This window comes from Neodiprion pinetum, chromosome 5 (assembly GCF_021155775.2).
Source record: "Neodiprion pinetum isolate iyNeoPine1 chromosome 5, iyNeoPine1.2, whole genome shotgun sequence".
In the NCBI taxonomy this organism is placed as follows: Eukaryota; Metazoa; Arthropoda; class Insecta; order Hymenoptera; family Diprionidae; genus Neodiprion; species Neodiprion pinetum.
In genome coordinates this window covers 35,114,428-35,140,886 of record NC_060236.1, presented here as the reverse complement: position 1 = coordinate 35,140,886, position 26,459 = coordinate 35,114,428, and the positions used below count along the sequence as shown (strand labels likewise).

Sequence of the window (26,459 nt, the reverse complement as noted above, 5' to 3'; positions counted from 1 at the left end):
CGACTCCGAATCTTAATATATTAAAAAATCGATATTCAGTCAGCGAGGCTCTGACGCGTCGCAGCAGCCCCCGACACCTTTTACCGCAAGTCGTTGTTTCCGCGCGCTTCCAGCTTCCATCTGCCTGCGACGTCCGTGGTGGTAGGCAGGCATTGTGAGTGTGGGGGCGGAAAGTGGTCCACGGGGGGCGGGTTTCGCGAGCGTTCGGCTCGGCTCGGCGAAGCTAAGGGATGCTGGATCCGCGCGTTTCTGCGTCAGTTCTGCGCGCGATCTCTTCACGATCAGTGGTGTGCACCCTTCGACACATTTGAGGCTAGCCCAGGTGTTTAGAGGCATCCACCGCGCGGCGTGAATTATCAGTGAAACTCCGCCGGCCGGCCCTTGGATTCGGTTCTCGCACTTTTGACCACTGGAATCATCCCTCGGAACTTCTCACACGTGGCAGCCTCGGATCTGCTTCCGTCAACTTTCGGAATGTCCGGCGACTGCAATGTACGTCACTCTCATTATCATTCTCATCGTCGTTTTATATCTGAGAATAATCTCAGCCGGTTATCAGTTGTTCATTTTGTCCTTCGATCGTCATGATATAGACACGAATTGTCTGCGTCTTTCCGGAACTGGCAAATTAGGCTACTTGCCATTAAAGGACCGATAGAGCAATATTATTGATATTATTGATAGTATAGAACCATATGGAGATGCGAACGGGGCGTATAATTGGACAATGCGGAGTCAACTATTGTTTGCTTCTCCACCTCGATGCGTCTAATTGAGGAACAGGAATCGTTGTTCTGGCTGGTTTCAGTAAGCGAATTGAGTGTGTTGTTTAATAAAAATACTATTAGATTACAAAGAGAACTTACAAATATTGAAGTTCTAGTACCGGTCGAGATGTAGAATATTTCGAACGGGACGTACAGAACACCGCATCGAATTATCTATGGGATTTTACGATGTTTACGAGCATCGGAATCTCTTTTTGTCCAAAGATAATTTTGGGCAGAATTATTCAGTAGGATCATTACACCGGTTTAGAAAGTCCGTAAAAATTCGATCGATCGGTAACGAAACTGAAGTACATGAAAGAATACTTTAACTTATTTTACTGAAACCGTGCATCGAGTATCTAAATCACCATTCTGTAGTTATAAGTAAGGCAAAAGTAAAGTAATTAAACATTCCTCGTACACAGCATCGTGACAGTTTAATTTTGTTTTCTTCTTCCCAAGAGTGTGTCACGTTGACGAAATTACTTACGTACAGGTATATGAGAGAGAAAATATCCACGGAATGCAAGAGCAAAGTGAAATTACCTTTCGTTTCCAGAAGAGAAGACAGGCATCTCCTGTACAATAAAAAGTAAGTAACAAAAAAGAGATAAAAAGATAAAAAATAAATAGATGGAATAACGAGCCACATGGTGCAAAAATTCTGACGGGCAAATGAGAAGTTGGCGAGTTGATGAACAAGTAACTACGTACGTAAATAAATAATCCGGTAGCAATTACTCCCCGGATTAGGACCGGAAGAATACTCTTGCGTCATTAAATTCTAGCCCGACGAGATCTTTAATGTTTAACCCCGGCGTGCTATGCTTGAAAAAAACCCGAGGGAGTAAGAATATCAAACACTTTGTACACTGTCGGCGAACCTTGGAAGATTCGCAGAAATGTGGAATTTCGCATTCGTTTAGCCCAACTAATTTCGGTTCTTTCAATGGGCTTGTACCCAGTGCGTACCAGTGTATAAAGCCATTCACTTGCGCACACTCTAGCTTCGTACCAATTATCGGAGCAATCTCCTTCGGAATTACACAGTTCGAAGCATCTGTTCCCCCCATTGCAGAACACGTCGCTGCTCACGGAAACAGAATACGGAATGACGAGACGAGGTGCGCCACCTCGCATAGATACATGTGTAAAAATTTATTGCACCGAGATCGAGTCGTAACAATTACGAGTGTCTTCGGTCCTTGGAGGTTCTTTGGAGTTGAAACTAGTACGAGTGATTTGATAAGCCTGAAATCTCTTCTGTAAAGCCAGGTGGTAAAGAGTACGAAACGGATGAATAAATGGTGGTCCTACAGGAGAGTGACATTGTACGGAATAGAGATAGAAGTTTGGGAAAAACTGGGTCACCTTTTTTTGCCCTGGTTCTTTTTCACCATCATCGGATTTGCCTAAATCGCCCTGAAAATTAGTGACGTGTTTTTGATGTGGATATTATCGTTCCGAGTAATGAAGGGAAGGCTAACGGGAATTTTGAGAACTTTCGGATGGAGAATGTGCGGGACTAAGAACAGACGGACAATGTGCTTTTGTATTCAGTTCGTTTCACTTACGCGCTATACGGCGGAAGCCTTGCGGATGAGAATAAATCTTTCACCGGAAATATATTCGCGGAGGGTCCTTGACGATCCGCAGGCAGCCCACCCTACACCCGCCACCGCGCGAGAAGCCAAGATTGTGTTCTGGCCATTCACGCCAGTTTCGTTTGGTTTCTTCGCAGAGCATTCTATTCACAATATCTAACAAGGTTCTGGTACAGTATAATAACGATTCTTGTATTCCGAGAATTCTGTGACGCGATACGGCGATGTTCTCGAAACAATGACAAAGATACATGCGTTGTAGGCTGATGTTTTCGTGGATTTTAGCGCCAACAGGTAAAATTCAAACCGCAGACATGTAATCCATCATCATCATCATCGGACGCGAAATAACATTTTATATGAGGTTGAACTTATAGCAACGTTAACGTAACGAAAGATCAGGGAAAATATCGTTATTGCGCTGTTTTAGAATGACTTCCGAGTAGTTCGTTTTGCAATATATGAGTATATTTTGTTTATCATGTTTTAGTCGATTTCAGACATTCCCAAAAGTGGAAAGTAACGATTTTTCCTAAACACCCATTGTTACAGTAACGTTACTCACTTCGTCCTCATCATTTTATCGTCTCCATTCACAGGTATGGAAAGGAATGTGTGTATCTATATGTATATTTTGCTTTTCGTGCCCGAAGAATCAAAAGACTCGAGGAACACCCTTACAAGAAACACGGGTCGTTGAGTTTCACGTCAGATTTCACGGTCTTGTTCCCGTCTGGTTTCTAAGGGACGTGACTTTGATCGCGCCGTACGAATTCGCGGACTATTGGTTAGAATAAAACGCGAGAAGAGGGCAAGAAAACTGTCGAGATATGGGAGGAGGCAGTGAAGAGGAGAATCGAGAGGAGAGAAGAGGAGAGAAGAGAAGAGGACGGCAGTGAACGACGGGGCGACGGGGTGTGGGTCGATGGGTCCGGGACGGCGCGATATTGACTAAATAATGCAGGGCTATCCCGCGGCGTGTGTGTGCCAGGCTGTGTGTTGTTATCCTCCATGTCTGCGTGGAACGTCCTGTTGAAATGCCAGTACTGGAGGGCTCGGAGAGAACCCGGCTCGCACCGCGAGGATCACCCTTCTGTCTCAACTCTCAAGTATCCGAGGTACAATGAGGGACTACACACTTATCCAGGGTTCGTGGTTCGTGGTTCGCGGCGGGTTGTAAGTTGGGAAGTATGCTGCAGGCACATGCTGAAAGGCGGAACATCCTCCAGGCACGTTTAGTTTCGAGGCGGGACGCGAGTTCTCGAAATTTGAGTAAGTGGAATGAAAAGCCGTAGGTAGCGATTGTCCGTTTCCAATTCTACAAGTTCTTCATTCTTATCTTGTCCGCTTTGTAATCATGGGCCATGGAAACCGGCTAGACCACTCGAGCAACAATTACTGCCGATGAGTTTGCAGCTTATATACCTTCTTTTAATGCTGCAGGTTATTGTGGAAAAAGGCGAAACTATTTAGGACTGTCCAAAAGTATGCGGTAGACGTGTGCCCTTCAGTCACGGCAGTAATTGGACTGGAACGGATCCTCTGTGCATCGCAACTCCACGTGAAGGCATCGCGAGTTCGATATTTCGGCTCTTGGGTTCAACATATTGCATTTCTTATTTTCTCTGGACGCTGCAGCTGCAAAGTGAGCAGGATATGCATCGGATGCCAAGTACGGAACAGACAGGCTGATGGTTATCTGCACTCGGCTTTAATTGATCAACTCCTGAAGCGTAATTGTGGCGACACGAGCAAGAATTGCGACTCCTTCTTCACTTGCCGTGATAATGTCAGGGCGCAGAATGGAAAGGAATGGTGAGGAGGGATATCAGTAACATGTGGAATCCACCTCGCAGATGCTGACTCGACCGGTAATATCGGTAGCGTCCCGGGCATCGAGTGCGCGGCATCGCGAGGCCATAACCTCACTGGAAGTAATAAAGTGGTAGGCAAGTAGGGAAGCATGGAAAGCTGGCGCGGCGGTGCATCGGTTCATTGGATAAGCTGCAAATTGGAAACTGGGAGTTCGAAGGTGGGAAGGCTGAACTGCACGGCTTTCCCGAATGGTGTGCGCGCGCTCATTACCCGAGCACAATGACCGGCGTCCTCGTCCCGGCGTAGTATTGGCGTTTGCGCGAATTCCGATAGAATTTAATTGGAGAAGATTGAACTAGCGCGGCGCACACCATGGGCAGGAAAATGCCGTCGCTGCCTCGCGCGGCGATACGAAAATTTGAAAACAATAATACTCGATCTCACTCTGTTCCGCGCTAATTGGACAATGCGGGATCGAGTCCTTCTCTCATGCAGACTACACAAGGGTTGAGATTCTGTAATTTCACGTTTCACATTTCCCACCATCCAAGCATTCCGATCGCTTGACCAAACTTTGCAAACCAATCAGAATGCTTGGATGGTGGGAAATGTGAAAAATGAAATTACAGTATCGCAACGAAGGAGACTGAACTGAAATGGGTGAATTGACAAAACTTGTCACAGTAATCGAACGCATTAAGTTTAGTTTTTATACCACTAGCGTCGCTAATGTTCGTTTTGCACCGGAGTGTCATTGATTGCAGGAATGCTCAAGATCGATCAATCGATGATCTCGCAATATGATTGTTAGATAGTTCTCAATTCAAGCCGTCGCCTTATACTTGTTACACTGTCTTCGGTGCATGCGAAACACCAATTCCATCTATGCACTTCATACAGCTGGAGGACTCCACTACTGTTCTTCGGATTACCTCGTTGTTGCAAGTACCCGAACAACGGGCTTCGGTCCTCTCCTGAAGCGAATTCAACGATTAAATTCGGATGCGTTGTTTTATTCTCAGCAACGAGATCAACCCTGCATTGCAACTAGAGCTGCGCAGAAGACTTAACGGTTTCCAAAATTGGCACTTGATAATTAACCTCGCCTATTACGAATCTAAATTATAAATGAAATTGCCTTTTAGGCATCCTGCAAGTGTTAGCCTAGTGCCTAGGGGATTCTCCGAGATCGCGTTGACGGCGTAACTTAGCTCAGGGTATCGGGTTGGTGAATGTTTAATTACCAATTAGACGGGAGGACCGAAAATGAGTTTTGCCTATCCGTACTGCTGGTGCGCGTTTATTAAGCCCAGTATATCTCTGACAATTAAGAACCAGCGTTAAAGGGGCCTTCGTGTCTGTTTGATAATCGCGCGAGTATTGATTCAGCGAGGTTCGTATAACTTCACCTCACATTCCGGCACCTGGGTTCCACCAGCCAGTCCATCCTCCCTCCGTGTTCATCACCCAGCACCCAGCCTGTATGGCGCTTCTTTGAGGAAAGTTTAAGAATTTTTTCAATAGCCTGACAAAGTATCATACTTTCTTATACATGGCCTGTCGCGATATGCACTCAACTCCGCAAACCCATTACGAAACTCTCAACTTGTTTTAGCTTCACAAGAAATACTCTGTATAACGTGACGGAGCCGTTCGTTCGTTGGTCCGTTGCACTTCATCACGCGCCGAGGAGTGCGAGTGATTCAAAGTTACGAATTGAACCGTAGTTACAGTCGATCGGTGCTGTATAAATTGAAATTGACGAGATAACTTTTCTCAAGCATCTCAATGGCTCGATATTTCAACTCTCGCCGCAGCCTGAACAAAAGTGACGCTGACTTTGAGCATCATTACGCAGGGCCGATTACAGCAATCCTCTTTCTGACTCTTGAGGAGTTCTTTGTTCCTTTGCTCGGACAATCAGATGGAGAAATGCCGCGACGTAGTTTCCGCAAGGATGGTTCGTCCTGATTACATCTTTCAATGACCTGTGAAATGTTGCAGGAGGGGAACGAAACTTTGTTTTTCAAGAAAGGTGAATTTGACAAAATGTCGAGGATATACTGTAAATCGAGAATTGCGTGAATGCGATCTTTGCCTAAAATTATTCGATCCCCATCGTAAATACAAAGGAAACATTTATCGACGACAGCTGCGAAGAATGGTGGGCAAAGTGGCTCTTCTCTTCTCCCAGCCCGAAGTATCTCTTTGGTAAATTTGAGCCATAAAAACTTTTTTGTATAGACAAGCCCGAAACTTGACACCGTAATATCATGTTTCGGCCCTTACTTTTCGCCATCCTGGTATGTTCAGTTCGGTCAATAAAACCACAATAGGCGGCACGCTTTTTCGAAAATAAATCTTCCCAGACCGCCGTAAATCGGCGAGAACTTGTGTCAATATGAAAATTGCGGGTAGTCGGGCACTTTAGCGAGCGGCGATGAAATAATCCTCGCTTTGTATTCAGCCCGGCGTCACAGGGTTGCAGTTCTACCAGTATGCTGTGCTTTCGGAAGATCAGCGTTACATTTCCATACATGTATTCTCAGACATGTTCCACATCGCAACTATATGACTGATGTGCTGTTTGATGTTTGAATTATTTGAATTTCACGAGAGGAAGGAATATCGAAAGGTCGCTAGAATTTGAGGCAGATTAACGCATCCTCCTCCGTTCCGTGTTACATTCAAAGGTCGATATTAAAACACGGAGTAAAACATTAATCGCCGAGTTTACAGTGATCCGAAAATCCCCGAACTACGCCAGCAAATATCTCCAGAAGTCGTAGGGATATGCAAAATTACACATGTTCACTAGGGATAAACTTTGGGTGCGTACGCTTCATTTTCCGGTTTTTTTTCCTTCTTCCACAAATCCGGGACAAAGGAATTCACAGAAACAGGTGTAGCGATTCACCCCGTCGCATGCAAGTATTGCCGCAAGGGAAACAGCGGCGAGATCCCGCAATAAAATGTCACCGAATGAACCGTTAGCTTGCTCTGAAGTTTGAGCCGTACGTTCCATTCTTTGCACGCGTTCATATTGCGAAATTAATCAATAGCGACTGCAGTTTAATCGCTATGGCAATACGGAACACGCATACTTCGTCCATGCAATTGAGACGTGGAAAAATTGCGCGCGTTACGTATTGCGATCAATTCACTAGCTGCACGCCGCCGATCGATAAATACCGTCTAATTCATCACGGCTGGAAGCTGGAACGTCACGACGCCAAAAAATGCGAGCTCTCTCTCCCTATCCCAATCGCCAACTCGCTCTATTCGTTTTCAGCCCACAGAATTCGCTGCGTCGTAGCCGCATACCTCGCGCGATCCTCGGCGTACATTCGCTTCCCAATATCCGAGTCATAATTTTAATGAAATTCTCCAGGTATTTGCGGTTCCCGTGTCTATACCAATACCTATAGATGGCGGCATCATCTTTGACAAATAACGAGGATCGTGATGGTACATTGAAAATTGCACTGTTGAGTTCTCATCAGAATCCGGGGTGTACTTTTGATATTTGGAAAGTCAAGATGGTCTGCCTTTCAAGAAGCAGAGAAAAACTCCACTGCAACGTGACAAACTATGGCCGTTCATCACGATCCCCCTGCAGGACTTTGAGACAGACAGGTACTAATTTTGAAAGTGGTCTCCGCACTTGTGAACGGCGATAGAATATAGAGAGCCTGGATTCTTTCGGGTTGAATGCGCAGGAGTTGCTCGTGTGTCAGTAGTGCCGGGAGTGTTAGTGAGGCCTGAGTACGACGGCGAGGATGAGAGGGATATGGATGAGTGGAGAAACTGAGGGAAGAAGAGGCGGACCCACGAAGTGCTTTTCGTGACGCTGCTGGTGGTACTGGTGGCAGGGTGGAAACGACGTGGAGAGACGTCGTTCTGACAGCCCTGCAGGAACGTTTTTCGAGTTCCCAGCGATGGAAAGTAGAGAACCGAAAATTGATCCCCTGTCAAGCCGTAAGATCTTTTCCCTGAAGCCAAACATGCCACGGAATCAGTGTCGTTTCGATATTTCATCCAGAGATTGTAATCAGAGACACGTCTTTTAGAACATCTTCGCGGCTCGTTCTTACCTGCAAATTCGTTGTATGACGACTTTGGATCACCCCGGGTTAATTCAAGGGTGTATGGAGAATAGTCGGCACAGGAATTGGAAGGTGAAAAGGGAAGGGAAGATTGTTTCCTCGCTTTGCCGTTCCAATGTGCAAGCTGGCTGGTTGCCTAAAGTTAAACGAGACATCCATACGAGCTGAGTGAGAGAGTTCCATCCTCGGTCCGGCGGTAGGATGAATTGTGTCCTGACCATCATGAAATGTGGCATTCTGACAAAAACGCTCTGCGGCAATTATATCCAAACCAGAGAAGAATTGTTTCTTCACGTCAGTCGGATGCTGCTGCGTTGTCGAGGGGAGTCGTTCCACTCCTGCAGGACGAACGCGAGATCGGATGATTTCGGCAGGGAGAGTTCGAAAAGGGTGAATGAGAACTGGATGAGTGGAAGACGTGACTGTGCAGCCGTGAGGCGAATCAAACGATTTCACGCTCCAGATTCTACTTCTTTGAATCAACGAGGTAGCCAAGCTGATGGAAATTCATGGAAGTGTCGCTGGTGAATCCCTTATTGAAGGTTCGGGGGCTGGTTTTTCCTCCGCCACCGCTTCGTTTGCTCAAATCGTTGTGAGAGACGAATTTTTTAAATTCGCTGTCGAAGGAAGTTGCACAGCTTTTCCCTGAGAAAAACAGCCGACTTGGACATGGAATCGTAGTTTAGATCGTGTTAGCAATCACATTTACGAGCAGCGACGGGTAAGAAGTTGAACCTTGGAATGAAAGGGAAATCTACATTCGAGAGATGTTGCAAAGAGCTTCGAAACTTGTTGACAGCTCTTTGTGCTCCTTGTTCCATCCGCACATTTCGACGAGGCAGCATTCCTCCGAGGAAAGACCCGTGAACGCCGGAATACATATTTTATGCAAAGTAATTCAACGAAAAATTACTCAAATTGTCACGCGGGCAAGGCGAAGAAACAGAGAGGAAAAATTGAGGGAATCGTTTCTTCAAGGTCCGTTTCTCCTAGGGAAATCTTATTCAAGCAGCAGCTTTAAAAGGTCGAGTTTGGTGAAACAACACACGTCAAAGATGCTTTTCTTAACCCAATTGGGATTCTCCACTCTGAAAGTACACCAATTATGTATCAAAAACACAGGTTTTACCTACGGAATAATAAATATGAAAGGAAGACACCATATGCGATCTGGCAGTAAAGAATATATCGACCCAGCAGAGGGAATCTCAAGCAGGCGGTCCCTTGGGGCGTGAAATATTTTTCCTTCTAGAGAAAAAGCATCTCAGGTCAAAATAACGCAGCTTTTAAAATATGTAATGCCTCGCATTTTCGGAGTTTTAGCAAGAAATGTGCAAGTCTTCCTTCGGGATTTCAGCTAGAAGAAAACAAACAAAAAGGGAGTAAAATTTCAGCTTCGAAACTTTTGGAGAGTGTGAGGGAGAGAGAGGGAAAAGGTATTTCTTGTTGTGTAATACCTAGCAGAAGATTATAAGCTCAAACTGCTTAATTAATTATTCAGTGCTGACAAATATTTAATAATTTGAGGTCAAACCGAAACACCTTGATCGCTATCCATCTTAGCTTGACGATGAGATTCCGTAGGCGGAATTGAAATGTCGGTTTTCATTTCACGGACAAATTTCATTCTCAGGCTCAACGCATTTTTAGCGGAAATCTAAAAGCAGCGTCTCGAAGATGGCTGAGTTTGGTATGAAAGGTACATAAATTTTAGATTCCAAAATTGAAGAAACACCCCAACACTTTCCAGAGACTTCAACATTTCCTTTCCTGTAAGAAAGTCAATTTTTCTCTCCGTCTTTTACAGGCTCGATATTTTCATCGGTAGACTACAGCCTGTCAAATCTTGAAGGCAAAAAACAACCAACTGCACTTGACAATGTTCTTGCGGAGGAAAAAAACTCTTTACTCCAAGAGAAACTTTTGTCCAACCTCGTCTTGACCATAATCCTTTGATCAATAGCCGAATCCTTTGCCTAAATTTTTTGTCAGATCAAGTTTAACGTAACAATATTGTTCAGCAGGAATTTAAGACTAATCACGTACATTCGTAAATTCTTACCCAAGTTTTCAGGCATGGAAAACTGGCATGACGGAATTTAACGAAAAATTGAAAGACCTTGTTTCACGTGAATAACGTCACGTTGCAGAATAGCGAGAATAAACGGACAACATCCCGCGGAACCGGAATGATTGTTTCTACGTTCTACGGTAGACGTGATCCCATCAGGATTCGACTCGACAAGCGAAACCTTATTCAACTATTCATGGAGACGTTATACCCTCGAGGCTATATAATCGGGATAAACAAGAAGGGTAACCGTAACAATAAATCGTGCATTAAAATCAGGCATATTAATGCCGTCGACTCAGAATCGTATTCCATTTCACCCGTCTCATCGTCAGAAACAAGTTAAACAAATCATACTTCTGTGGTACCTTTAAGAGGTTACTCGCCGGTCTGGCTTAAATAAAATCCCATTGCACATGGGTTCATATTACAGTGAATAATATTTATTAACGATTAATTGGCTTTCACATTGTTTTACATTACGCGTTTAATTACGAATTGACGCTGCTTGGCGTCGGCCACAGAAGGTTAGTTATTTAGATTGGACGTCTCGTACACATACGTGTCTAGCTTGTCTATCGGACCTTGGCCTAACTATTTTGCGTTCAGGTTACAACACTTCCGTCGTAGATTTTGACGAGGGATATACATACACTCTAAACTTGAGCTGTGAACAGGACGTAGGGCGATGTATGGATCGATAGGTTGATTGATTGTACCTGCTTTGTATTGTTTCAGGAGGAACCTGAATCGACGTAGCGCAGGAAGCGCTTCAGGCCAGCTCCATGGCCTGCTATCTCCAGCGAAACACGGCCTTGTATGCCGTGTTCCTATTCGTCATACTGGTGTTGGTCAGTGGTGAGTAGCTTGAGCTATGACTAGCGAAGCGATTTTGACGGGGGACTTCGGTGAAGTCTTGATAATATGGATGCTGCAAAGATTATTATGGGACAGGATTTATTTCATGGCACACTTTAACCTTTAGAATGTATTTCTTACGGTATGACAAAAAATGGAACATCAAACAATTAGCATAGCGTCTATTGTAGCCTTATTAATGGCGTCAGTTACAACAAGGTAACGGTATAGAGCTTTCGATGAGAAGGCCATAGAATAACATCTGTCTAGCGGATCAACTCAGTCTATGTCTTAAATCTATCTTTATAGTAAGCCTCTCTCTCATTGGCTTATTATATTTCCAGCAACGGATGATTTGAATTTTTTTATCAAGACGCATACCATTATAATCTGAATCTTGTTGCAACCAATTTTCCATCAAATCTTTTTCAGTCATTTCAAAAATGAAAAACTCATATTTATCAAAATTTCTCCGAAGTCTCCTTTTAAGCTTGAACTTGAGGGAAGGATTGGAATTAATTCAAATATGACGTATGTATGCGCATACCTGTCGGATGCAAACTACGGATTGTAAGTGAATTAACGGCGCATCGAGAAAACGGCCAAAGAAAATTTTAGAGACTTAAATGAGCGCGAGCTTTTTAATGCTGAATGATGAATATTCTCCGTAAAAATACCTCGACGTAATTAAGTATAAAGGCAAAGTACTTTACGGCTGACTGAAATTTGACATTTCTTAAAAGTTCCGAGAACCAGCCACGCTAAAGATGAAGCTACTTTGTCACTGTGGGCATAAAATACCAGGAATGCTTCGCGTGCAGGCTTCTAATAAAAATTGAGGGACGAAGAAACTTTGGCTGAAGAATTTGACTGTCATTGCTCTGGTTTAAAGGCAAACTCGGAAAGTAAGAAACCGCGGCATCATCGTTGCGTAAAAAGCTGCAGTGTAATCTGAAATAAAATGAAAATGATCCTGAAAAGGCAAGAACAGATTTTGCACCCGAATTCGCGGAGGTCCCATTAATCTTCATCCCCTGTGTTCGAGATCCTGATTTTAGGGCTGGAATAAAATTCATTGGTAGTGGAAGTATAATGAATTTGGATAAAGAATAATTTCCGAAAGCGCGAAAAGGATCACCAAGTCATTTAATAAACTCGAAAAAGAGCCGAACGTAGAACCGGCTGAGGGCCAATGAACGTTTCATCATGCAGATAGCCAAAGTGATTCTCAAAGTTTTTTCACCCTCACACGCCGCTTCTCGGGGAAATTCTCTCTGATGGAAATAAGTGAGCGTATTGGCCTTGGGAGCAACCCGTGGCGTGCAGGGCGCTCCAAGAGCTGGCTGTTAAATTTTTTATTGCTGCTTATTTACGTTCGCACTTTCCTTGGCGTGAATTTATTGCAGTTAGGGGTTGCCGGGCGTTTACCACTCTCGACCGTCTTTTCACTCGCCACTTCACCCGCCGGCCGGTTGGCTATACCGATAGTTTCCTAGAACTGGCTCATTCTCGGTCTCTGCCACCATGTCTGCCAGGAAAAAGCCAATGCCCTCGCCTTTTACCCGGCCAAAACACTCTCAGCCAGCCCGGAAATCTTCGGTATAGTTCAAGGCTGCATTTGTCATGTCATTCGCTCTCGATATTATTGCAATTTAATGCCACATTTGCGATTGAAAGGATCAGTTCGTAATGGATGGGATTTCGAGTACCGGCTGAATAAGAGGATCGTATAATTTTACCCTCTTTTATCTCCTGAGTAATAAAGTCGTCTCAAACTTTGAGAAATTATAGTTTTTGCTGCAGTTGTGCTCGCATAGTCGTTGATAAAAGTTCGACAACACCGAATGCATATTCACAGCAAATTTTTACTTACTTTGCGGTTATGCAAACACTGATAGCTCTATCTGAATACTGTATTTTTCTTATTCATGCATTGATTTTCCGGAATTGTCTTCTCGATCGCACAAGTTTCCGCAAGCCCTATCATTCGAGAAATGTGCGATTAGCTAAATTTGTCCATAGAATTCGAAGGCCCGAGGTCCTCGATTGACATCTGAACAAAGTGCGACGGGACTTATCGAGGAAGATTGAACAAGGCCAGTTAACCCCGAGCTAATTGTATAAAGTTTCTCTTCGCATCTATGGAGATTGTGGCCAGAGTCAGGTTGCGTTTAATGCTGCGCGTGATTATAAGCGGTGAAAAAAAAGAAAAGCCAAGTTGGTCAACGACGAACGGGGAAAGTAGCTGCGGGGCGTCGTGAAGGTTGAGCTAGTGATCGTGGGGAGGTTTCTTAAAGACGGCGAGGGAGGTGAACACTTGTTGCATTGGCTAGGTGGCAAGGCGAAGCTTCCACCTTGAACATTTTCACCTTCGGCAGTTCTCACCGACGCCGAATCGCGTCTGTAGTGTCGCGCCTGAACCGTGAGAATGGCAGTCGGGACGAAACGGTGGAATCGAATTGATTCTCCTTTACGGCTCGAGTTACCGTCCTGCACCCTGCACCCGCCTCCTTTGACTGAGTAGGGTTTTCCTCGATTTATTTACCGGTTTCGTGCCGCGCACGTGTCTTACTAAGGAACGGGATCAGTTTATAGAGGACCCTAAAACAATAGAGCACATGCATGGCAGGGGTCCGGATGTTAGAACTGTTATTACCTGGATCTCAATCAGATAATCCGGGGCAAACACATCGGCGTAGAGTCACGGGCACTCGACATTAAATCGGCGGCAAAACGGCCCTGCAATTATCCCTTGGGACCCGCTTCCTTAGAATTATTCGCATGATGTCGATTCTGCGGGAATATTGGTTAGGAAGAGAAATCAGGTCTAGGTTATACCGACGGTCTTCATTCTATACGCGGTTCTTTTGTCAGCCGTCTTCAATGCCCGCCTCGCTCTTTTCCTAAGAAAACTTTGACAATGCCGTTTTCCCCCCAATTGCTTGGCTATTTCAGAATCACGAATTCATCTTCAAGTCTTGATACGGTAATGTTGACGAGAAAAATTTCGAAAATCGGTACAGCGAATGAACTGCTGCAATTCGATTCTCCCGTGAAAAACTTACCGCCAAACACCTTTATCAAGAGATCTTTCTAGCACTTCGGAGCTGATATACTTCGACCATGAGGTTATATCTGAGTGACTTGTGGGATTGATTTTCTCGGTGGCAGCTACGAAGCCAAGCGGGTTCTTATCTTTATCTTTATCTTCACGAGCGCCGAATGAAAAGTTCAGCAAGCGTTCGTTTCTCGTTCGATTTAAAAGCCTTTCACGATGAAATATCACCGTCCATACCAAACCTTTTTTGGCCTCGTGCGGATTCAATGCAATGTAAATATTACAACGTTTGAATTCGACCTCAAATCGTCTATTGTGGATGGTGTTCGCGACAATCGAGTACGTTTTCGGCCTTGAACCAGCCTTGCAAATGAGTTATCAGGTATTTATTGGAGTGTTTCTGCATACAGATGCCGATACCGATGTTTTACCGACATTTCTAGCCGCTTCACAGCTCAGACACAACCGCTTTTTTCGGAATGGGCATAACCCTCATGCCTGAAAAAAGTGGGGCGTCAACCAGAGTGGAAATCGTCCCCGCCACGAAAAAAAGAGTTTGTGTCTGAGCTGCGAAGCGGCTAAAAATTTCGATAAAATATCAGTATCGGAATCTGTACGCAGAAACGGCCTTATATGCCTGACTAACTCATTTGCAAGGCTGGTTCGAGGCCAGAAAAACACTCGATTGCCACGAAGTGAGTTCGATATCTTGCGAGCGCAATTTTGCTGTGAAAGAAAATTGATTAAGACCATGCAGGACAATCGAAACGACGGCACGCAATTTGATGCTAAAGTTGGTGGAAGAGGCGGCGAACATTCGTTTGGGCCTGAAATGTTCATCGCTGTTCAGAATCCAAGATGAGAGAAGGACCCGACATAAGTCCGCGAAGGAGCTCAAAAGGGAGAGGCGATTTAACGCTTGGTCGCTTCTGTTTGACGCTCCATGAGAGGGATTCGCGCTCTACCGCCTCAAACTCTCAAGTCACATTCGCCGCTCCCTCGTCGACGATTTTGAAAGACAGTGCCGCACCCTTGAAGTCGTCGTTGAGACAGGTATTCTTGTCGCAAGCTTCCAAAGTGCACGGAGATTTTTATTCCGTTTGTTTTACATTTTTCTTTTCGCCGATTTCAAATGCAAAGTCAATGGGACGTCTTCAGCTTCCGCAGCTGAAGAGATTAACGCAGATATTACGAAGCCGTCGTTTCACGCTGCAAAGTGAAGAGAAAACAAGGGAGAGCGTTACAACCATTTTGAAGACACCCTAGCTGTCGTACTATTTGATTACCGTCTGTCCGCCTCTTTGGGAGATGGCTTATTTCACCCACGAGTACTTTTTACAGCTCTCATCCCCGCGACTCGCTCAAAGGACTACGAAGTCGCAGTCGTTTCCCGCTTAACTTTTCACCAGCGTTCTTAAAGAGGACGTTCGCTAATGCGCCTAAACGAATGTAGACGTTAAGAAGGTCTTCGGATTCGAAAATTAATGCATTCTATCTTCAAAGTCTTGAATATTTTCGGAGACGTGACTAATTTTTTGCTGCTTTTATTGCGTGTTCGTTGATGATTGCCCGTCTGAAGCCAACCGGAGGACTTAATACCCACAATTAACTTGGAATACATTTCGCTTACTTGCAGTCCTTGCGTTTACTTAGCTCGCTTGTTTTACCCCGGGAGTTTGGGGAGCTGCATGAATTGTTTTCAAATCGGTCAGTAGATTCCGTTTCCCGTTGCGATGATATATTATTCATAAGCGGATCAACAAGGACACGTAATGTTATAAAATTATAATGTAATATTTGCCGTAATTAAAAACGTGCAGGATGTGTTATTAATTCGGGACGAATTTGAGTTTCCAAATTACACTCCCTGTGACGACGAATTTTCTGTTCGCTCGAAATTATCGCATGTAATACCGATTATACCGTATGCACACAATCGACAACCAGAAAACTGATGGCTGCTGGGTGATCAGGAAATTGCTATTCCGTTTGAACGAAAGCGATGTGAATTTTCACCCTTTGTAATTAAAACGATTGATAGCGTGCGATGGAAATTTCAGTCCGTTGTCCGTTGAAAAGGGTGTGCTAAAAAATCGCTGGGCTTTTCCCTCGGTTGTATTTGATCTTCATTTTCGTATTCGATTTTCACATTTTCAATCGAATTCGAAATTCGAACTTGGGGTTTTTTCTAATTTTCCACAGCCCACGTAGCTTTTGATGATATCTTTTGGCGGTATAATTTTCCTTAAACATGACGTCTGACTTAGCCTTCGCAATTCACGGCTTCGCTACGAAACGTAGAATTACGAAGGTCGCGTATAAAAAACTACCCAGCTGGCTATCAGAGCTTAGTTTAAGAGCGAAACTGAGGTCTCGAACACGATTGTTCAGAAAAGATCCAACAAACTGGTATGAAAATAGCATCTAGTGGTGAGAATGCACGGAGACGGAAACATCGAAGCCCCGCGGAGGCAACGCCGCCTGTTTCCAGCCTCGGTTATGCCTTACAGGCACGCCGGTATGCGTATAAACATACGTGTGTATACGTGTATGAATGTACACATGTGCCTAGCTCGTATAACGAGTAAACATCCTCTCCAGCAGTTCCCAATTAAGGGTTTTTAATCCGCGGAGTCGAGCCTCGTACCGCGGTTGCAATGCGCATGCGAAACGCGTGTAAAAGGATTAAAAGTTCACCCCGTGCAGAATTTGCAGCCGTATACATATACGTAATATATATATATATATATATATATTGTTGGCTCAATTGAGAGAAAAGAAGTTTTTTATTTTTGTGAAAAAATTTAAAATTCAACCGAAGCACTGCAGCACATTTTATGTTTTTTTTTTTTTATCTGAGATTTCATCACCGAATATCCTATATTCGCGTTAGAGATGATTTAAGTACGGTCGTTATTGTCAAAGAATGATATAATTTTTAATTACTCGTCGCGAATTTAAATAACGAGAATACACCTACGAGTATGAGCTGTTGTTCTGTATTATAATTTAAATTTGAAACGCGCTCTTACGTACCAGCAGTAAAATTGATAAATTACGAGCATACAGTTTTCATTTGCAATTCTGGAGTTTTAAAGATTCCGGTTCGGTACTTTTTGCGATCTCTCGTCATTTTCATTCTCTTTGATAATGCGGATAAAAGAATATGAGTTTAAAAATTGTCGAGGAGTTTGCGCGGTTTCGCTGAAATCTAATTTCGATGTATAAAAGTGTTTTCAACCCTCCGTTGAAAAGGTGTTTGAGAATTTTCGCGTCTCTGGAACGTCTTTCGCAATTTGTTGCGACTAGCTGATAGAGCTTAATTGAGCGCTTTAACGTTCAAGTCCGCTCGCGACTATTCGATTACCTTCAGGGAAAGTAAAAGCCCAAGAGGGAGAGAGAGAGAGAGTAGAAGGGAGGGAGAAAGGAAGAGCGAAGGGGGGGGGGGGGGGGAGGGGGATGGAAACGACCAAGAAATGGAGGGAAGAAGGTCCCTCAAGAGAAATGAAACGGAGGTGCGAGATCGTCCGCGGAGAGAAGAGATGCGGAATAAAGTGAAGGGGTGAGGAGAGGAGTGGAGAGAAGGGTAGCTGCTCAGTTCGCTTGAGCTGGCTAAACTTTCTTAAACCCTTTCCGAGCCAAAACAGGAATTATCTGTGCTCGGAGGGATTACATTTGCATAAGTTATTACGGACTGTGTCTCATATTCTTCTTCCGCATAAAAGTTTCCTGGCTATATATATGTATGTATATACATCTACATACATAAATGTACTTCATATGTACACGTGCAGATTCACAGACACATACCTCGTTGAAAAATTTGGACGGATGCTGGGAAGTACGCGGGCTTTCAGAAAACATATGGGCTCCTCTTCTCGCAGCTATTCAGCCATTACATTAATCCTCGTGCCGGTTTTCTTCATTTCCTTTTTTATTTCCAACATGGCTATTTTGAACTCTCTTCAGAGATAGCCTTAAAAATCACAGCCGAATTCCGCGGCCAGCAAAAACTCAACGTTGTTAGATGAAAAAAATTCTATAATATTTAATTTTCTTCGCACTCTTCACATTTTCTTGATAGTGCGCGTATTCGACAATGATACCTACGGCTTATATGTGCACTTGGTATTGTCAGCTTATCTCTTCCGCAGCTATTTTCTTATTGTACCGACGTTGAAAGTATTTTCAATGCGATTGAAATAACTTACGAAACTTTGATATTTCCTAAGATTAGTTAGTTTTAAAGTTGAGAATATGTTTGTTCTATAAATACGGGCGCCGTTGTTTCGCGGTTATAATATTTGTTGTGAATACCCCGAGGCGTGCCTGCTTTCTTTTCAATTATTGCAAGAATATACGCTGGAAAACTCGCCCCGACGCGCATTATATACATATATATATATATATACATATGCATATAATACATGGGTATATTTTTCTCAACTTTTTCATCAGCAATTTCTTCACCTGATTGTGAATAACGTCATGGGATACTGAAATGCTCTATGCCAGCTAAAACCATGGATCTATTGTTCTCCACGCGACGCCGTCTCGAGAGAGGGTTTGCGCATATAGAAAAGGCTTCTCGCTGATGAAATCGATAATTAAGAAGCTGAAAGTCGATTGCGAAATTGCGGCGCACGGTGCGAACGACTATCACAATTTTTTCCACAGTCGAGTCTGTTTTAGCGTTCCATTCGTTTTGAATTGACGCGTACACTTTTACTTGTTGTTGTTCAAATTTGTTGTACAATTTTTCACGTTCACAAGAGCTGGAAAATTTTGTAGAGCTTCATTCTTACGGAAATTGAAGCCATCAAACTAGCAATGCATAATTGTATATTGTTACTATTTTTTGTTGTTCATTATAATTGTATATTACTGTATAATTATAGATTACAAATATGAGTATACCCATGTAAGACGCAATTCTAGCAGTTTCCAACATCGGTCAAAATTTTGGCGGAAATTGATACGGTAAAAGAGTCAGCTGAAGCATTTTAAGAATGTTCGAAGCGCAAAAACCTTTCGTCGCGGTATCGATTTTCAAGAATTTCTCCTCACTAAATGCAGAACCCTTAGGAGCTTAAAATACATAACTAGAACGTCGTACAATCAATTACTGAGAAAATAAAATGGGTTTTTATTTTCCGATACTTTTTGCGGCAGTAACCAGTTGAGACTAACGTAATTGTTGATTTCAGAAAAAATGCATCAATATTACACGCAAATTGGGTGTTTAGAAACTAAAATAGCTTGGAACGGCTATAAATTCATAAACTTCTGGATGTTGCTGCCTTGCCCGAGGATAGAATTATTTCTCAGAGAGGGAAATGGCGCCGAAGGAATGAGGTAGAGGCAGAGAGAGCGAGAGAGAGAGATGGAAGCCCTAATTTCTGCTGGTTTAATTGAGCGTGAAAACATCGTCAATGAAATAAGGCGAAGTTACGAAAATTGGAGGATTGTGCGGTACATAACATGAGGCTATAGTGATTACTATATAGTGAAAATTCATCCGAGAATGACGCTGCTTCTCTCATCCAAGAGCCGTTTCTTTCGAGTGACTATAATCAACATGCGAAATCACCAACGAACATTGCGCGAAGTAATTAGGCACAGTGGTTTGTCCCTGGTTCGCTGTATACGGTGTCAGAAGTGGGATTTGCCAGAATGCGTGTTTCGTGATTGGAGAACTCGCAGGAAGTGGGCTCTCGTAACTTGCCCACTTCGAATTTGTTTTCGGTCGAGAATAGCTGGAGCGAGAGAATCCTCGACACTCCATACCGTCAAGGGATTTCGGCAACACCTTTCGGGGTATTCAGCTGGCGAAGAGACGTGACTTGCTTCAATCAATATTAATTCTGTTAGTGAATCGCGGACCCGTAGCCCGAGGGAAGGAACCGGAGGGATGCGAAGCCTGGAGAGTGAAGTGGATGCCACCCGGAGAAGGTCCTATTGTCTCTAATAGGGTTATATTTGGTTGTAAGAGCAGGGCACCGGGCTCAGCCTTGTCTCCCGTAGTCATTCGAAACGATAAAATGTTTGTACAACCGTTGGCAATTTCTGTTGAGAGAAAATTTATACACGTTCCGCAATGGAGAAAGGTTGTTCCGAAGAATTACATGTACAGGTGTCCAAAATTATCGAGAAACCGAAATTTTACAGGGAAAATCTCTTCAATATCCATGCGGACCAAACCGCTTGAATAAAAATATTATCACCTGTCTACCGGCAATCCTTCAGTAGCGATCAGTGGATACGGCAGAATCAATGGACACGGAAAGAAGTTTTGATTGAACGATGATGAGCTGAGCCGACAGACAGATTGGAGAATGACTGAGGTTCACATCGTTTGCAGCATATGAGGTGAAAGGGTCGATTGACTTGCTCTATTGAGTGTGCCGGAGTCCTGCAACGTTTTCCAACCCGGGTTGCAGTTCAAAGCTCGTATATCAAGAAATTAGTTGCGTCATTTAATGCCGGGTTTAATCCCCATCGGTGGGACGGAAGAGGGAACAAGTTTTGACGTTTGATGAATTCGCTGGCATTACCTGCTCGACCAAGAGAGTGAAGATATCAAAGCGAAGCTGAAGGGCCCTGTGGAAGAACGCTTCGTGTCACGCGTCAGTTTGCAATGCTCAGTTGGGTCGGAACTCTCTGTCCCCTTGGTCGTGCCTACCGGGGCTTCAATCGTGGATGGGGCGTGTATGCGAGAGTGCGTATTACGCTTGCGTGCACACAATCGCTGTCCACCGGACTAACGCGATTCCAGCTCCAACTCCATCATGCAGAGCCGGGCTGCGAGTAACCTCCATTCGGAATCCCCGATAGAGCTGGAATATTCAACGTTCACCTTCCTCCCAGCTTGACGCCGGGATATCATCCGTTTCTCTATTTTACTCACCTCCGAAATACACCAGAATCATGTACAGCTCGTACCTTCATACCTTACCTTCCGTCGAGGGGAAAACTTCCCCGAGCATCCAATAACGCGACGAAGTTATCTTTACGGACTATTTAATTATGCATCAAAGCTGAATGAGCACCTTTGTGGTCAAATGTCTGGTGGAGAGAGATTGAGGCGGGCTTACATGGACATTTCGACTACACAGGGTAGGCTGTAGTAATCTACATCAGGTGGAATAGCCACCCCTGGGGACTCCGTTAATTTCGACAAACTAATTAATCGGAAACGGGACTATCACCCAAAGCCGTACAATAACCAGATATCGCGTTGAACCATCGCCTGTCTCATGCCCTGCAACACTGAACACCAGAATCCACAAGTCTATCCCGTCATCAACGAGAATCTCACGTATCGAATACAGCCCATTTAATTATCCCAGCACCGCAAGGCATGGCCTCAATGCCGAAACCTTATGCCGGCTGGATATTGGCCTCTAATAGTTACGGTGTTATGTAATCTATGATCACTTCACCGATAAGAAGATAAAAGTAATTGAAAAGGCGCCGAAATGCTAGACAGTTCACTATTTCTTTACTTTTGCGTGAAAAGAAGTTCTTATACAGTGAGAATCCGCTTCGCTACACTCAATACTTTGAAAACAGCGCGTATCTTTATTGGTCCAACAGTATGCTCAAAGAATCTAATTTCTAGGCACCATTAACCCTCGAGTTCGAAAGTCAAGCGGATGCATAAAACAGCTGAATGAAATTCAGTGACGGAAGTAGATTTGAGGATCTTTACAGCCGGGGGAAGCTGTACTGCGCAGTTTACGAAGATACCGTAGACGCCGGAAGAGAGAGAATCGCTTTCTGACCTACTGCAGAGCAAAGCGGGAATGGAAGGTTTGGTTGATGGATATTGCCGGACAGGTGAGAATAGAGATCTGAGGTTATACCAGCCAATCAAGGATGATAACAGCGAGTGCTGATGAGTAGTTAATCTAAGGTGTCCCTGGAGGCGTCATTGAACCTCTTTCTCTGCCTGAACTCGCCTGCTTATGGTCGCGCCACCTCGTACACGTATCTCGACGGTCGTCACCCCTTCGCATCCGTGACTATCTCCCTGTTCTGATCGATATTCTATTGTGTTGTACCGCTCGAGCATCCCGTTCTTCGTACCTTGCGACGCGCCTCGAGCCATATTATATTAATTCACCCTGTAACAAGAGCCAAGCGTACCTTCGCGGCATGTGTTTTTCACACCTTGTATTCAGTCATGAAAAGCGACGAAAATGATATTCTGATCCCTGTTCGTCGCGTTTAGACTATCTGGATCAATCTTTATAAATAATGAAGTCAGTAACGATATGCGGAAGATAACAGATAACCTGATCCAACCTAATCTTCGGAATCTTGAAGTGAAACCATAACCAAAATAGCACATAGCAACATTCATAGTGTTGCACCTGATACTGAAAGTTGGTATACAGCAATAGTCTTACACTGTTAGAGCTATATTACAAGGAAAAAAGACTGACGCTGTACAACCGTATTGCAAACACTGTAACCGGCTGTTGAAAGTTGGATCACCCCAAACTATCATCTGGGTATTTCCGTATTCTTTGATACTGGGGTTGACATAACGGTTCGTTATTTTAACCTGACCTGATATAACTTCACTTTAGACAAGTTCAGTTCTCAAGACAACCATCGAATAACATCGAAAGCACTGCAGTTATAAAATTTCCCATGATGGCTGACTTTTCGGAAGTATAGCTACTTTGGCTTTCATGGGATGAAATAATTTCTCTCTTTACTTGGAGCAGATATTAGGCCATTTCGGAAAGTGGCAGTTGTATGTTACGGAAGAGTTGTTAACGTTATCTCTGTCTATCCTTGCTCCCCCGGGCAGATAGGGGGATCTTACTGCCTTTTACGCTAGAGTAAGCAATTACGTGCTTATGGTAGATAGCAGGTGTAGCGGCGGCTCCTCCAACCTGACGTCTCAGGGGTCTCTTTCGCGTGTTTACGCGAGTCGTCGCGACTTTCCATCGCTGAGCTGATAGCGGCGATGGCGTAAGAGGGATGGAGATAGAGGTGACAGGGTCGAAAGCCGGATGTAAGTAGCTCGTAAAGTACCCGTAAATTTCGATTAGTGCAAAACGAGATGTTGGTTGCCTCGACGGTTCCTATAGGCTATGAATTGAGACGTATTAGGGAGGTCGGAGATGAAAACCATCGAATTACCGGAGGATTTCAAGTGCGCCGTGCCTCTTGAACGTGATCAGGGCCGATCTCTGTATATAAAAGGATAATTGAAAACTCTTCAGAGGACGGAAGGTTCGGAGATGTCATTCCAAGCAATTAACAATCAGAGCCTTGAGACGAGAGCAATGAAACCGGAATTTTCTTTAGCCACAAATCAAGAAACAGAAATATTCACAAGCAGTGCAGGGTTTCATTTATAACAAATTCATGAAGACCAAGTAGAAGACTCCTCGGGTTGATCGGGCCAACGGCGAATATCCGTAACCAAATCGGGAAACTTAACCGAACTGCAGAAGTTCAGACGTTTAGACTTCAGTCTAGCATGAAGTTGAGGTTGATTGCCAGTCGGTGAGCATCTACGATACCGGCGAGCGGGGAAGAGGCTGAATTCCACGAACATTACAATCCATTTACGGTGAGTTTCGTGTTATTACGAATCGGCGAATCGATCAACGAGCGGGAGAATATTACGGAGATGGAAATTGAGGGGGGGAAAATTGCGTGAATCGCCACGTGCAGTCTGGCTTCGGAGATTAACTCTTGAAGATATAACCCAGCCCTCTTTTTCTGTCTCTCTCTAACCATCTTCGTACACCCGGTATTTTCTACTGCATCGTGAAATTTACCAAAATATTTCCCAAAAGTACCGACCAGCTACCGACAATCAGTGAAGGACTATGTAAGGTACCTTTAAGAAATAATCTGGCAATTCCATCTAGAATTTCTCTTCACGGTAGAGCAAACTGCCGTCATCAAATGTATCACTCCAATCCGATCAATCCCGCAGCAAATTAACTGGGTACTGATCGCCATACACGGTCTTTGTATGTGCTCCGGATGAAACAGCGCCGGGTTTTCATTCCAAGCGGAACAAATGAATGCGACCCATCACCACTAGCATGGGTTTTGTCAGCCAACAGAGCGTACGAACAAATGCAGTAGTTTTTATTCGTTTATTTTTTTATACGACGTGGGGATAATCCGCGAACAGTACATTGTAAAACCACGTGACAACTTTTCTATAGATTGAATAATACGTATACATATTCATCGGGCGTCGCGGGATCTTGATACTGACCCTTGATTTAATTGATTCGCATAGCTAAGGAGTTTTTACATATATTTATTCGAAAGACGTTACGGTTAATTGCATATTACCATAAGTGTAATTTTGACCAATAACGCGTAATTTGGGATTCCAATTACGATTCGAATTGCGGTTCGATGTAACGACGAGGAACGTCCGAGACGTCAGTGTATTCTATGGAATATAAGCATATGAACAAGAGAGGTGAATTTTTTATCAGCTACTCACGCAATTTGACACTCTCCCAGATCAAACGAGTATTGACACTCGCTTGCGAGCTGTTTTTCACATTTTTCGAGTAAGGCAAGCGTACCAGTTATTAACCTCGTACCAATTACTGACCTGTTTTTGTTTGTGCTTGTTTGATCCTTTGTTCTAAATTTATCAAAAAATAAATTTGTAGTGTCCAGCCGTCTAGCAATTGGTTCCAGTCAGCAAGAAATTCACAATTTGTTTCGTCACTTTATAATTTTGGAAAATAAAAGCGTCAATAATTGGATCTAGATGTTTCGACAACTGGTGCACTTATCTTAGGGTTGTCAGCAGAATTCTTCCGGTTTTCTGAATACAGTGAGAAGGACATTTACATGAAAGGGTAGCGCGAGCGTAACCCGGATGAAACGTGTCGCAAGTTACACGGAGCGTATAGAATCCAGGCTTTACCATATAAGCTCGCTAATCCAATATATCTGAGTGTTGGCCTGATGTTGATGCTGTCCGTGCCACGGGGCGACGCAGTAGAACGCGGTTCTGTAATTAATCACTGCTCAGTGCTTGAATACAGATCACCCTGGACCTCGACGATATATGGTCTTCGGACGGAGGCTCGGGAGAACACGAAGGGCACACGTGAGCAAATGCTTTCCGCGACGACTTCCGCAAGCTTGATGGATATGGCCGTTACTGCCGTTTAAAATGTTCCCCGAAATGATCGCGACATTGCAGGAAGAGGGATCAATTGAGAGTGTTTCGGAATATGCCACGCGATATTTCGGGCTGCTAATTAGGACCGATCTTAATTAGAGAGAGTCAAGAGTCTTCCTTTAAGAGCTGTGAGCGAGGCGGATTGCATTATGTGGTCTGGTGGCGTTTGTCGTGGGGGATGAGGTATGTTTTGACAGAGAAGAAACACGTAGTAATGAACGTAGGATTTCGGTTGTCTTATGTCGTAATTTTGGCTAGCCTTGGTGTTAACAAATTACAGGAACGCACACCGGTATTTTCGCATTATTCTGGACCATGTAACGGGTAACATATGAAGGTTTTCTGCACGTGACGAGACGAATGATATTTCTATCGCCTCCGATCGATTTGACCTTTAAAAATAGATAGCGGGCCAGGAACAACCATCCGTCTTGTGTCCGTATCAAGGACCCGGACAGCATGGGGAAAAAGCGAGAGAAATATAAGAGCGGGCTTGTTTTTTGATATTTCGGCAAATGCCCAGGATGGCGATGAATCAGTCAAAGGAGCTTCTCTCTGGATTGTAGAAAATCACCCGAAAGCGGAGAAGCGTGCCAGAGACACTCGGAAAGAGATCTTAACAAAGAAGAAGATAAAGCCCTTTCACGAATGTATTTCTTCGTTATATTTTATTTTTAGTGAAGCGTTTTTGATTGTCAGATATAAAGCCGCAAACAAGAAACCTCTGATAGAGAGTATAAAACAACGGCGAATCACTCAAGAATCAAAGACTCTCACATCCTTGTCCAATTCTATAGGTACGGTAATGTTCATTAATGGGTTCCTAGTGGCTCACTATTATTTTGAAATCAAAACATAGGGACACGTAAGGCAGGAGAAAAAAACGATGCGTTGATCATATACACATACAATTTTTTTAGAAAGAAAACTCGTTTCAGTTTTCAATCCAAAAAAATAGCGAGCCATTGGGCAACCATTAACGAACATTA

At 43.9% G+C, this 26,459-nt stretch overlaps 1 protein-coding gene across 4 annotated transcripts in view; it reads left to right on the top strand.

Annotated features, from left to right (window-relative positions):
- Nucleotides 1-251: 251 nt before the first annotated feature.
- The window catches only part of LOC124218672 (cell adhesion molecule Dscam2), a 62,962-nt gene continuing 36,754 nt past the window's right edge, over nucleotides 252-26,459 (top strand). For all 4 annotated transcript variants that reach the window (XM_046625327.2, XM_046625331.2, XM_046625326.2 and 1 more), the window contains exons 1-2: nucleotides 252-492; nucleotides 11,105-11,224. In XM_046625327.2, coding sequence (XP_046481283.1) covers nucleotides 11,152-11,224 — 73 coding nt within the window. In that variant the 5' untranslated portion in view covers nucleotides 252-492; nucleotides 11,105-11,151. The remainder of the gene's footprint in view (nucleotides 493-11,104; nucleotides 11,225-26,459) is intronic.